At 36.9% G+C, this 10,834-nt stretch overlaps 1 protein-coding gene across 1 annotated transcript; it reads right to left on the bottom strand.

Moving 5' to 3' along the window:
• Positions 1 to 2,015: 2,015 nt before the first annotated feature.
• LOC123016589 (vomeronasal type-2 receptor 26-like) lies at positions 2,016 to 10,423 on the bottom strand. Its single transcript, XM_044417102.1, has 5 exons — positions 10,391 to 10,423; positions 7,801 to 8,391; positions 5,023 to 5,250; positions 4,327 to 4,453; positions 2,016 to 2,917 (listed from the first exon to the last, which is right to left on the bottom strand). Exons 1-5 carry the CDS (start codon positions 10,421 to 10,423, stop codon positions 2,016 to 2,018), a joined length of 1,881 nt encoding a protein of 626 aa, XP_044273037.1.
• Between the last annotated feature and the right edge of the window lie 411 nt (positions 10,424 to 10,834).

Below are 10,834 nucleotides of genomic sequence, written 5' to 3'. Positions count from 1 at the left end.
TTTTATGGCTTCCAGAGAATTTTGAACATCTCTAACATCTTAAGCATCCTGCCTCAATAACTTTTGGTTGACAGCACATCTAAAAAAAAGTTCATTAAACACAAAGCTTTCTCTGGAAACCTTTGTCAAAACCTTACAGAGCTCTCCAAATCAGCAATTCCCCAAATTCACTTACACTCACACAGTCCACAAAATTCACCTTTTTAATCAAGCCTGGTAAATGATTATTATCTCACCTAGCCTTTCTTTACCATGTCTTAAGCAATCTCCACTGATCTTATATATAAGGGGATGAGGAAAACATCTTATGCCGAGTATATAGAGTTGTTTCTTTTAAAGACTTTCAGATACACTGCTCTTTTTTTTTTTTTTTTTTAAACATGAAGTTCCTGTAACAATGCCTGGTTCAGAGGACAGTGAGACATTCAGTAAAAAGTCACAGCATAGTAGCACAATGGTTTCTATTAGAATTTCCTTTCTGATGTCCAGTATGAACAAATCCCAGTCTGAACAAACCCTTTTGGAATGCCTCACAATCTCTTTTTGGGTATGTGTGTTTTCTGAAATAAATGGGGGAAATCCACTATACTTAACTGCCACAAACACTACAGAAAGCAGAAGTTGATAAGATATGCCGATATTTTGGATGAGGATGGTGGTCTGAAACTAGATCAAGAAATACAAGAACAGGGACTTAATATCTCCTGGTGGTATAAGATGCAGATGCAATTGAGATATGCTAAAGATCATAAAGTATGGGGGTTTTACAAAGACTTAACAGTGTTTGATGAAGTGATGCTTAAAACAGGTGAGAACATTATTAAAAGATTATATGATTTTTTACTTGACAGGAAAATGGAAGGGGAACAGGATAAGGAAACTATGATAACATGGGCACAAAACTTCGGATATAATGTTGAACTAGAAAAGTGGCAAAAACTATGGGAGAGGAATATTAAGGTAACATTAGCAACTTCGTATAAAGAAAATTTATATAAAATGTTCTATAGATGGTATTTGTCGCCAAGCCGATTAGCTAAGATGTTTCCAAATATGTCAAATAGATGTTGGAAATGTAAACATAAAGAGGGTACTTTTTATCATATGTGGTGGACTTGTGTTAAAGTGAAAAAGTATTGGATTAAAATAAATAAATGGCTAGAGGAAATACTACAAAAACCCTTTGCTTTTAAACCCGAAGTTTTCTTGTTAGGCATCATACTGGAAGACATTAATAGACAGGAAATGTATATGATGTTACACTTAATCACAGTGGCAAGGACTGCATTTGCTCAATGTTGGAAAAAGGAGGAGCTATCCACCGATGAATTGATTTTAAGAAAGATCTTGAAGTGTGTAGAAATGGATAGATTATCATTGAAGGAGAAAGAAGGCACTGACTTCTATCAAACTTGGATTTTTTTTTTTATATAATTGGCTGGAGAAATTGGACTTGGCATATATTTAGAGACGTTTTCAAGTTATTATAAACTGATTTAAATATGACTATAGAATGTTACAAAATATGTAGTAGGGGGTTGACCCAGTAAATCCGATGTACATAATGATTAATGTTTTTAGTATTAGCTTAAAAATTTTAATAAAATTTTAAAAAAAGCAGATGTTGAATGGAATTTCTAGTATTAAATATTCTTATCTGAGAGTTGCCCTCATAGCAGCTACACATAAATCACTATCAACAGTTTTAATAAATTATAACTCACTATCAAAAGCAGTTTAGGGATGCATCCAAACCATTTAAATCAAATTAAGTTCAGTTTACTTAGTTGTCCTGTTGATTTTTTTTATCCTAAGCGTCCTTAAGGCTAGATCCAACCTTGAGTATTTACTGTCAAAATGGCTGAAAAAGAAATGGATGGAAAAAGATTGTACACATCCATTTCTGTTTCCTATAAGCCACTCCTGCATTTTAAAATGATAAGAATTTAGCAAGTTAGGTAGGTGGAGGGAGTTCAACGTAAGTAGACAGTTCCTGAGAGGGACCTATAAATTTATCAGTGGTTTCTATTTATTAGATGTTCCTTATTGTTTAGTTCAGGTCTCATAAGAATAATGTAGCATTTGGGGAAAAAGATGAAACTCAACAACCCAGCACTGGAAGCCAGGGTTGAAAAGATCTCCACAGCTACCATGTATTTTCCTTTTGTGCTCAGGTAGGCTGGAACAAAAGATACCCAAACACTGCAGAAGATCAGCATGCTGAAAGTTATAAACTTTGCTTCATTGAAACTGTCTGGCAGCTTCCTAGCTGGAAAAGCCACAATGAAGCTCAAAAGGGCCAGAAAGCCCATATAGCCCAGAACACAGTAAAACATAGTCTGTGATCCCTCATTGCATTCCAATACAATTTCTTCAGCCATTGAATGCACATCAACATCTGGAAATGGGGGAGAGGTTGCCAGCCACACAATACAAATGCCTGTTTGAACAAGTGTACCAGAAAGAACAATGAAGTTGGAAAGTTTTTTCCCCACCCAATTTCTCATTCTGGATCCTGGTTTTGTGGCCATGAAAGCTAGAAGGACAGTGATAGTTTTTGCCAGCACAGAAGAAACAGCCACAGAGAAGATGATGCCAAAAGTAGTCTGGCGAAGGAGACATGTCACCTTACTAGGCTGTCCTATGAAAAGCATTGTACAAAGGAAGCAAAACAGGAGGGAGATGAGAAGGGTGTAGGTGAGGCTCCGGTTGTTGGCTTTGACTATAGGAGTGTTGTGATGCTTCATAAATGTTTTTAGCACAAGTCCTGTCAAGGACGAACAGTAAAGTCCACTAACAGCTAAACTGATCCCCAAGGGTTCTTCATAAGACAGAAATGTTACAACTTTCGGAAGACATACATTTTGGTCTTTGTTTGGATAATAACCATTTTTGCATTCAAAACAGCTTGCCATGTCTGAAAAGCAAGAATAACACATTATAAATCTCAGGGGAAGTTGGATTCTGGGAATCACCACCACTGCTTCTCCACTGCTCAACCCAGCAGGAAACAAAAATCTTGAAAATCTCTGGGTTCATGGCCTTCCAAGCCATGAGGGCTCAGTACATAGGATTTCATGCTAAGACTTCTAATCTGTACACACTTAGAGTTTCATTCAGTTCAGTGGGATTTACTTCTGAGGACTGCACTGTAAATTTTTATAAACCATAGCAGAACAATTCTGCAGGCCTGATATTTGAGTCGGCTTGATTCATGACTCTGATTGACCTTTGTACAACATTACTAAGCCATACTCTGCAGCTGAAAATAAGCTATGCAAGGTATTGGTTGTTGGAATTGAAGATAAAATTCAGAATGAGGCTGCACAAAAACTGCAAAAAAAGTTATTTCCCTTCCTTCACTGAGGGGAGAGGAGGAGAGAGAAGAGAAGTATGAATAAAATCAGGAAGAAAACTGTTAACACTTTCAGTGTTGGGTAGCTTATGTGGAAAGTAGTGATGGGTTTGAGTTTTTTTACATTTTTTTCTTTCTTAAAAAAGTAGCAATTTAAAAAAGAAACTCCCATTAAATGTAAGAACTCAAGTTAAAGAAATTTCATCCTATTTAAGAAAGAAATTGCCCATACAGATAAGAGTGTTTGGTGAGTCAGCATTTTTCCCAAATGATATCTTCCTTGGAAAGATCTCAGTGCAGAAACAGTCGAGAGATACTGTGGGTAGATGTGCATGCTGTGGAATTTATTTTCCCCTCCATGATGACTCTGGAAAAACACTAAATCATATTGTAGGATATTTTCAAGCCATTTATTGAAGGTGCAGTGGTAGGCATGCCATGAGCGGAGCTGGCTGGAGCTGGGGTCAGACTAGATGGCCCAGGAGGTCCATTCTGACTCATTCTTTTTCTAAATAGGCAGTCTACTGGCCACTGCTTGCTCCAGCTCCACTGTTGTTCACAGGGATGAAACATTTTTTTCTGTTTTCTTTAATGGCCAGTGCTTTCTGTCTCCCTTCTTGGAATGCTCGTATTTCCCAAATGCACAATTTCTCCTACCTCTTAAGAAAATCACGTATGTTCTGGCGATAGAGTTGCAAATATGGGGATGCAGTTTAGTTGATCTCTAGATTTATCTGAGCTAAAGTGTAAATACATAGAAGTAAAATGGTATATTAGCACCATTTAAAGAATGCAAAATGTTTTTGTAGCTTATATTGATGAGCAAGCAGCCTTAACTGTATTCACAACGCTTTGTATTACATGAAGAAATGTGCGACTTCATGCCTTGTTAAAACTGGAAGTTCTTACTTGTTTGTTTAATCCTAGTTTTTCTCATCTGCTTGCTAACATTTGTACATCAGAGTACCTACCTTTCTGGTCAGAGATCTTCCCTTCTGGACATTGAATGCAGCCATAGCAGCAAGATGGCTTATCTTCCAAAATTCTCTTGCTATACCCAGGATAGCAGTTGTCATTACACAAAGATAGGGGCCGTGTCTAATCCATCCAGGAATGAAGATAAATTTAATATTCATTAAGGTAGGCTTGTCATCCTTACATTTCAGTTACAGGTATACTATGCAAATGTCCTGATGTTCATTTCCTAAGTATGACAGTCTGAGTCTTCTACCAATGTAATAAAGCTAAGGAGCAAACTCTCTCATTGACCTGGAGGCTTTGTACAATATTCATTGTGCTTGTTGTTCTGAAAGGGGGTTCATTTTGCTCTATTTTAAAAAGAGCAATTTAGCCTTTGACTATTTTGGAGGCAGAAGTTTGATATTTATAGTTTGCCCATTCAGAACCTGTGGTTGGAAACCATTCAGGTCAAGGCATCTGCTCACGTCATGTATACTTCAGAAATGGGGAAATTTTTCTCATGACAATAGTGCTTGCATGATGGTTTATTAGACCAAATATTACCCAAAGAGTAAAAATTGAGACTATGAAGGTAAAGAAACAAATCTACCATGTACTCGTCTAGCATAATGATTTGGAACTGGCGGAAACATCTGCCTTACACCAAAATTGGTTGATCTCCCAGAAGGGTGGCTTTCAAGACCTACCTGGTTAAACCAACTCTGCCAAACAATGCCATCCTCCTGAATTGTGAATGCCTGGTCTGGTGGAAGCTGTGTACTCATCTTCCCAACTTTTACTCTGGCAATAGATTGATTTGAATATGCAACCCAATTTATGACATCAAATCCTGTGACTAAGACCCCATTTTGGTCAAAGGAAACCTTGTCTCCAGCACTGCTGTTAAAGGACACACATTTTAAAAAATGGTGGAGCTAGATTGAAAAAAGAGGAAACAAAGAAGTTATAAAAGATGCATATGGATAACAGGAGCTGAAACATTGCTATATTGTATGTACCCATTGTCATGAACTAATAAAACATTTTTTTCAAGGTACATCCATAGTTACAATAGCAAAGATAACCTTACATTTTGAAACATCTGAGTTAATTTACTTTTTATTTTTCTCTCTCCCCCAAATTCTCTGTTGGCTGTTTAATTAATTTGATAGTTTACCCAAAGAGATTTATAAATCTTCCCTCCATCTGCAGCATCCATTTGACCTTGGCTTTGTTTCTGAGACTGGGCTAAGCATGAGAAGTTTGCAAATACTATAAGAAAATATTCTACTACATTTCATCCTAACCCTACCTGTACACTCACAGCTTGGAGAACAGCCTGCTCTTTCAGTGCTAGCTGTTAGGAGTAGTGGGGTCAGACCTCCAGGTTTCCTCTTCCATGGTAAGAGTGGTATCTCCAACCATGTCAAAAGAAAGCATCTCCAGGTTAAATAAAATTGCAATATTTTCTTTCTTCTTCAATGGTAAGTTTGACCTAAACATTTCTGGACAATTCAAAATCTTTTTTAATTTTCTAATAGCAAATAACTTCCTTACTACCACAATTACATATAAACATCAAAAATATCCATTCAGCATCTCTACTATTTTCTTACCTACTCTACTTGATGATGAGTAATATCTATAATACCTTTTTGAAGATTTTTCTTTAAGCTAAATTACTAGTATTTCATCTCACTTAAACACCATTTAATCAAATATGGTTAGTTCCATATAAAAGCCCAGCTGTTTACAGTCTTTAACATATATGATCAGCAACAATAGCTTATTAGAAATACAATCAAAGACATCCATTTAACAATAATATCTTTTAAACAGGATTTCATTAAGCTAAATTGCTACTATTTCATCAGCAATAATAGCTTAGCCTTTCTGCATCATGTGTGAGCATATCAAGCTATATGAATCACCCTTTTATTTATTTATTTTTTAGAATAGAAAGAAAGAAATTTCCCTTATCTTCCCTTTACAGCCCTGTCATGTTTATTTTTATTTTTTTACCCCTCTACCAGACCTTTCTATTTTTCTTCCATTAGACCACCGTAATGTCTGTAATGGAGTCTTCAGTTGCAGCCACATAAACATAACCTCTTTCAGATGATCAGCTAAATTGCTCTTCTCTAAGATGAAACGCAGATCAGTTGAACTTATTTTCTTTCCAGTTTCAGATTTTCCTTCTGTCTGTAGTGAAGTCTTCAGTTGCAACCACATAAACATAAACTTTCAAATGGTCAGCTAAATTGCCCTTCTCTAAGATAACACGCAGATCCCATGGAAGCTTGCTTCATAATGACTGCAATAAATCATGTGTCTTGTGACAAAGCTGTCTTCTCCTCCAGCCTATCACGCAAATCAGTTGCATTTTCTTTCTTTCCAGTTTCAGATTTTCCTTCTACTTGTTGGATATTTTGCATATTCTGTTCAGATGCAGGTTGTTTATGTAAGGCGAAATTGCTAGCAATATCTAACTTATCAAAGCCACTTTTTTGTTCAGTTAAAAAACAATCAAGTCGCTCTAAAAAAGTTTTCTGATGCATTATTACCACCTGCTGGGATAGCTGCACAGCTATTAAAGAAGATCGTATTGCCAGGAATGATTCCTGCAATTCCTCCATGATAGCAGTAAAGTATCAAGGCTTGGCAGGTGTCCAAGGGTCCCCAGAACAAAGAGAAAGATGGCCGCTACTTCTTGGCAGCAGTCCAACACAGTCCAATAAAAGAAAGATTCTCTATTACTCAGTTCCAGAACACAATTATTCACCCTTGGAGAGATTAAAGAAGATAAATCTTTTCCTTACTTACAAACAGTTCTGTCTTTCTCTCCATTATGCAATTCGTCACTTTCCAACTCTGTGTGTGTGTGGGGGGGAGAGTTCATTCCCTCTCCATCCAAAGGGCTTTTTAATTAGCAAGAAATACAGCTTATTCCATGGGTATCATTGCAAGCAGAAGAAGAAGGAGGAGGAGGAGGAGGAGGAGGAGGGAGAAGAAAGAAAGAAAGAAAGAAAGAAAGAAAGAAAGAAAGAAAGAAAGAAAGAAACGTTCCAATAGATCCAGTGTGTTCACAAAAGCTAAAAAAAAAGAAAAAAAGAGTATGTCGAGAACTTAAGGAGAGCAGCATTCTCTCTGGTTTTGTCCAGCTGAAAAAACTTGATTTCCTCCCACTAAATGTGGAATTGCCATTCCACATCTCCTGGGGGATTCGCCAAGCAATCTATCTTAGCTGCTACAGAGCTTAGATTGAGTCCCACAGCACACAACCAGGCATTTACCAACGTGATAACGGAGGTTCATTAATCATGTCTGTATCGTTCCGATACCATACTTCTCCCTAGACCAAAATCCTAACCTACACAATCCATTTGCATGAAACAGTACCAGAGTATGCAAAATGGAGAATAGTTCTCATTTCATTTTGGGTAATTCAGGAACCTGTTCTCAGATTGAGCTATTGATGCTATTACCTGCCATGGTTGATGCTTTTGAAGCTTCAGTTTCTCTCCTGTTGCCATTGCTCTTCTTCTGGATGTGGAAAAATCCATGGTATGTAAAGCATGAGCAACAGCATAGACTGCATTATAGACACTGTAGCTGTAGGCTGTCATATTTGTCTCAAATAAAGGTTTTGGGAGGCTGTCTAGTCTCTCCTTTCCTGTACAGGTATTCTCATTGTCTTCAGTAAGATCTGCATTTGGGATTTTACAGTTAAATGCCTGATTCCAGAAGATATTCAAAAAACCATCTTCTGTTATACTGAAAGGGTTTCTGCTTTGAACAAATCTTTGGAATTCTACTAAATCATTGGAATGAACAGCAAACGATATGGCACCATGGAGGGAATGAATATCCCAATCCCTTTGTAAGACAGATGATATGAACTCCATCTGAGCTGTCAGAATCCATACTTTACATTTTGGATTCATTACATTGTCTGCCATAAATGGTATGTTCAACAACCATCTCAGAGTTAACATGGAGTTAGCTTCCCCATAGAAGATTATAGAATTGGCTCTGCTGCTCATGACTTTATCATAAATTTCATATATCCAGGAATTCTTACAGCAAGTTCATCATAAAAACGTACTGTGGGAAATATTTCAATAAGGTCAAAACAAACCCCACACTCAGAAAAAGCTGGAAGCATGTCCTGCACAAACCTCTCCCCATTCTCTTGATTTTCAGCAATTAATCCAGTCCATATCCACCCAAAATGAAGAAGTAACTGGAGAATTCCCTTATATTGATAGTCTTCATTTGGAACCATCTGATAGTACGAAGGCACTTGGATAGTATCTGTCATCCTTGGAGCAAAGCCATACAAGAGCTAGATGTTTGGTAAGGACAGGCAAAAAAGTTTTCCAAATCAAATATATCTATAATTTTGTGCATGCTGACAATCTACTTGAAGTTCTACTACTGTATACACTAGGTCTTATATTCCTCTATGAAATATTTAATATTCCTTTCTGCCAGGTATTTTTTTGTCCAGAATATTTATGACTTGTCATTCATTGTAGTTTTCCTTCTTATAAGCTGTTAAGTGTTACTTAAGAATCCATTTGTTATCTAAAGGGGAAATGTATGCTTGCTCAGTGGCAAATTTTACTCTTGTACAACCAGAGCAAATCAATAGTCCATAAGCAATATGTTATCCAAAAATGGCACATACATGTAAGTAATACTATTAATACTAACAATACTACTACTACTAATAATAAGCAACCTTACTTCAGGTTAATATATAGTGGATATACCCATGTATTCATCCTCATGACAACCCTGGTCAGCTCTTACAAATTCAATGTTATGGCTTCTTTTATGGAATCAATACATCTCATGTTAAGTTGTCCTTTTCTTCTTATGCCTTTGGCATAATTGTCTTCTCCAGTGTTTCTCTCCATTTCATTATCTGTCTGAAGTGTGACAGCCTCATCTTTCTCACTTTTCCTTATAGGGAAAGTGCTGGGTTGATTTGATCTAGAATCTAGGATCTTATTTGTCTTTCCAGTGGCCCAGCATGTTCACAAAGCTTGGTCTTCCAGCACCATGTTCCAAACATCAGTTTTCTTTCTGTCAGCTTTCTTCACTGACCAATTTTTACCTCCATACATAGTAATCAAAAAACACTAGTGTGGATTATTTAATCCTTGGCCTCCAGTGAAACACCTTTTACTGGATTATCTTTTCTAGCACCTTCATTGCTCCCTGTCCTAAGTCTCAGTTTGCTTTGAATTTCTTGGATGCAGTCTCCAATTGAATCAATGACTGAGCAAAGATATGTAAAATCTTACACAGTTTAAATTGCTTCACTGTTAACAGTAAAGTCCTGTAAGACTTCTATAGTCATGAATTTTCTTTCTTAATATCTTATATTCTTAATATGTCTTCAACCATATTTGGAAACATTTATTTTGCTTGCTTGCTTGGTACATTCCTGTACTTCCAAATACCCAAGCTCTCTGAACCCCCAAATACAACATGATAAAATATGTACCTTTAACAGCTTCAAAGATGATAACATGCAATGTTAAAAGAAAGTAACAGAAGCAGTGGTGTAAAGATTTAAAGCATTTAAAAACCAACCTGAATGGTTAAATGGTTCAACTTTTGCATAATTCCATGATATTACTTAGGCTTCTTAGCTGTTTTGCTTCTAGAGTTGCCAAGCGTACCATTGTACAGAGGACAGTCTTCTATTTGAAGGGCTTTCTAAGTTTCAAGATCACAAATTGAGAAAAGGGGAAAGACAGTGACCTTGAAGTTGCCTATCTGGGCACTAGACTGAGCAAGGGTAGCCATCATCATAAAGCATTGTTTTATTTAATTGACTTTTGAAATTCACAACATATATATTTGGCCTGATTACTAATGCCCACATCATTCTCAATATGACCAAGTTGTATTCAATTTTTAACAGGCCACAAAACGTGGAAGAAAATATATTTGATATAAGCCTAAATCTCATGTATTTCAGTTGGCATTAAAAGACATGCCAATATTTAAATTGTAATGTTAGACCTTGTATGGAGAGTGGGTAAAGAAAATAAAATTTACTCGAAGAGACCTATTTACTTCCGGTAATGGCATCGAGACAAGGCAGCCGTGATCAACGAAGCTCTGTTATCACGCTGGTAAATGTCCAGTGGTGGGCTGTGAGCCCAATCTAAGCCCTGTCGGGGTAGAAGATAAGTGTTTGGGAAATCTCCTAGGCGGTGTGGGATGGCTATTCCATGCCTACTGGGGGAGAATCAGGCATTTTCAGCTGGACAACACAGGGAGGAGGTCAGCCTCCCATCCATCTCCGACATGCCAGAAGATTAGTTTAGGAATTTGTTTGTCATTGGATTTACTGGGACACATTTATTTATTTATTTACATTATTACCTGTGGGAATGCTTTTTGTTTTTGCTAACTGATATAAGAAAAGAAAAAAAAAAGGAAAGCCCTCCTTTCACAGAACTTCAAGTGGCAACTGAGATGAAGGAGAGAGACGGGGCT

Source organism: Varanus komodoensis, unplaced genomic scaffold (assembly GCF_004798865.1).
Source record: "Varanus komodoensis strain SLA01 unplaced genomic scaffold, ASM479886v1 scaffold86, whole genome shotgun sequence".
NCBI lineage: Eukaryota > Metazoa > Chordata > Lepidosauria > Squamata > Varanidae > Varanus > Varanus komodoensis.
The sequence above is the reverse complement of the archived record's forward strand: the minus strand, read 5'-3'. Positions and strand labels throughout refer to the sequence as shown.

Coding starts and splice junctions, on each gene's coding strand:
- LOC123016589 (XM_044417102.1), bottom strand. CDS start 10,423: ATGCCATTACCGGAAGTAAATAGGTCTCTTCGA. Junction 8,392..10,390: donor AAGTAAATAGGTCTCTTCGA/GTAAATTTTATT, acceptor ACTTGCTGTAAG/AATTCCTGGATATATGAAAT. Junction 5,251..7,800: donor AAAAGCATCAACCATGGCAG/GTAATAGCATCA, acceptor TTTTCAATCTAG/CTCCACCATTTTTTAAAATG.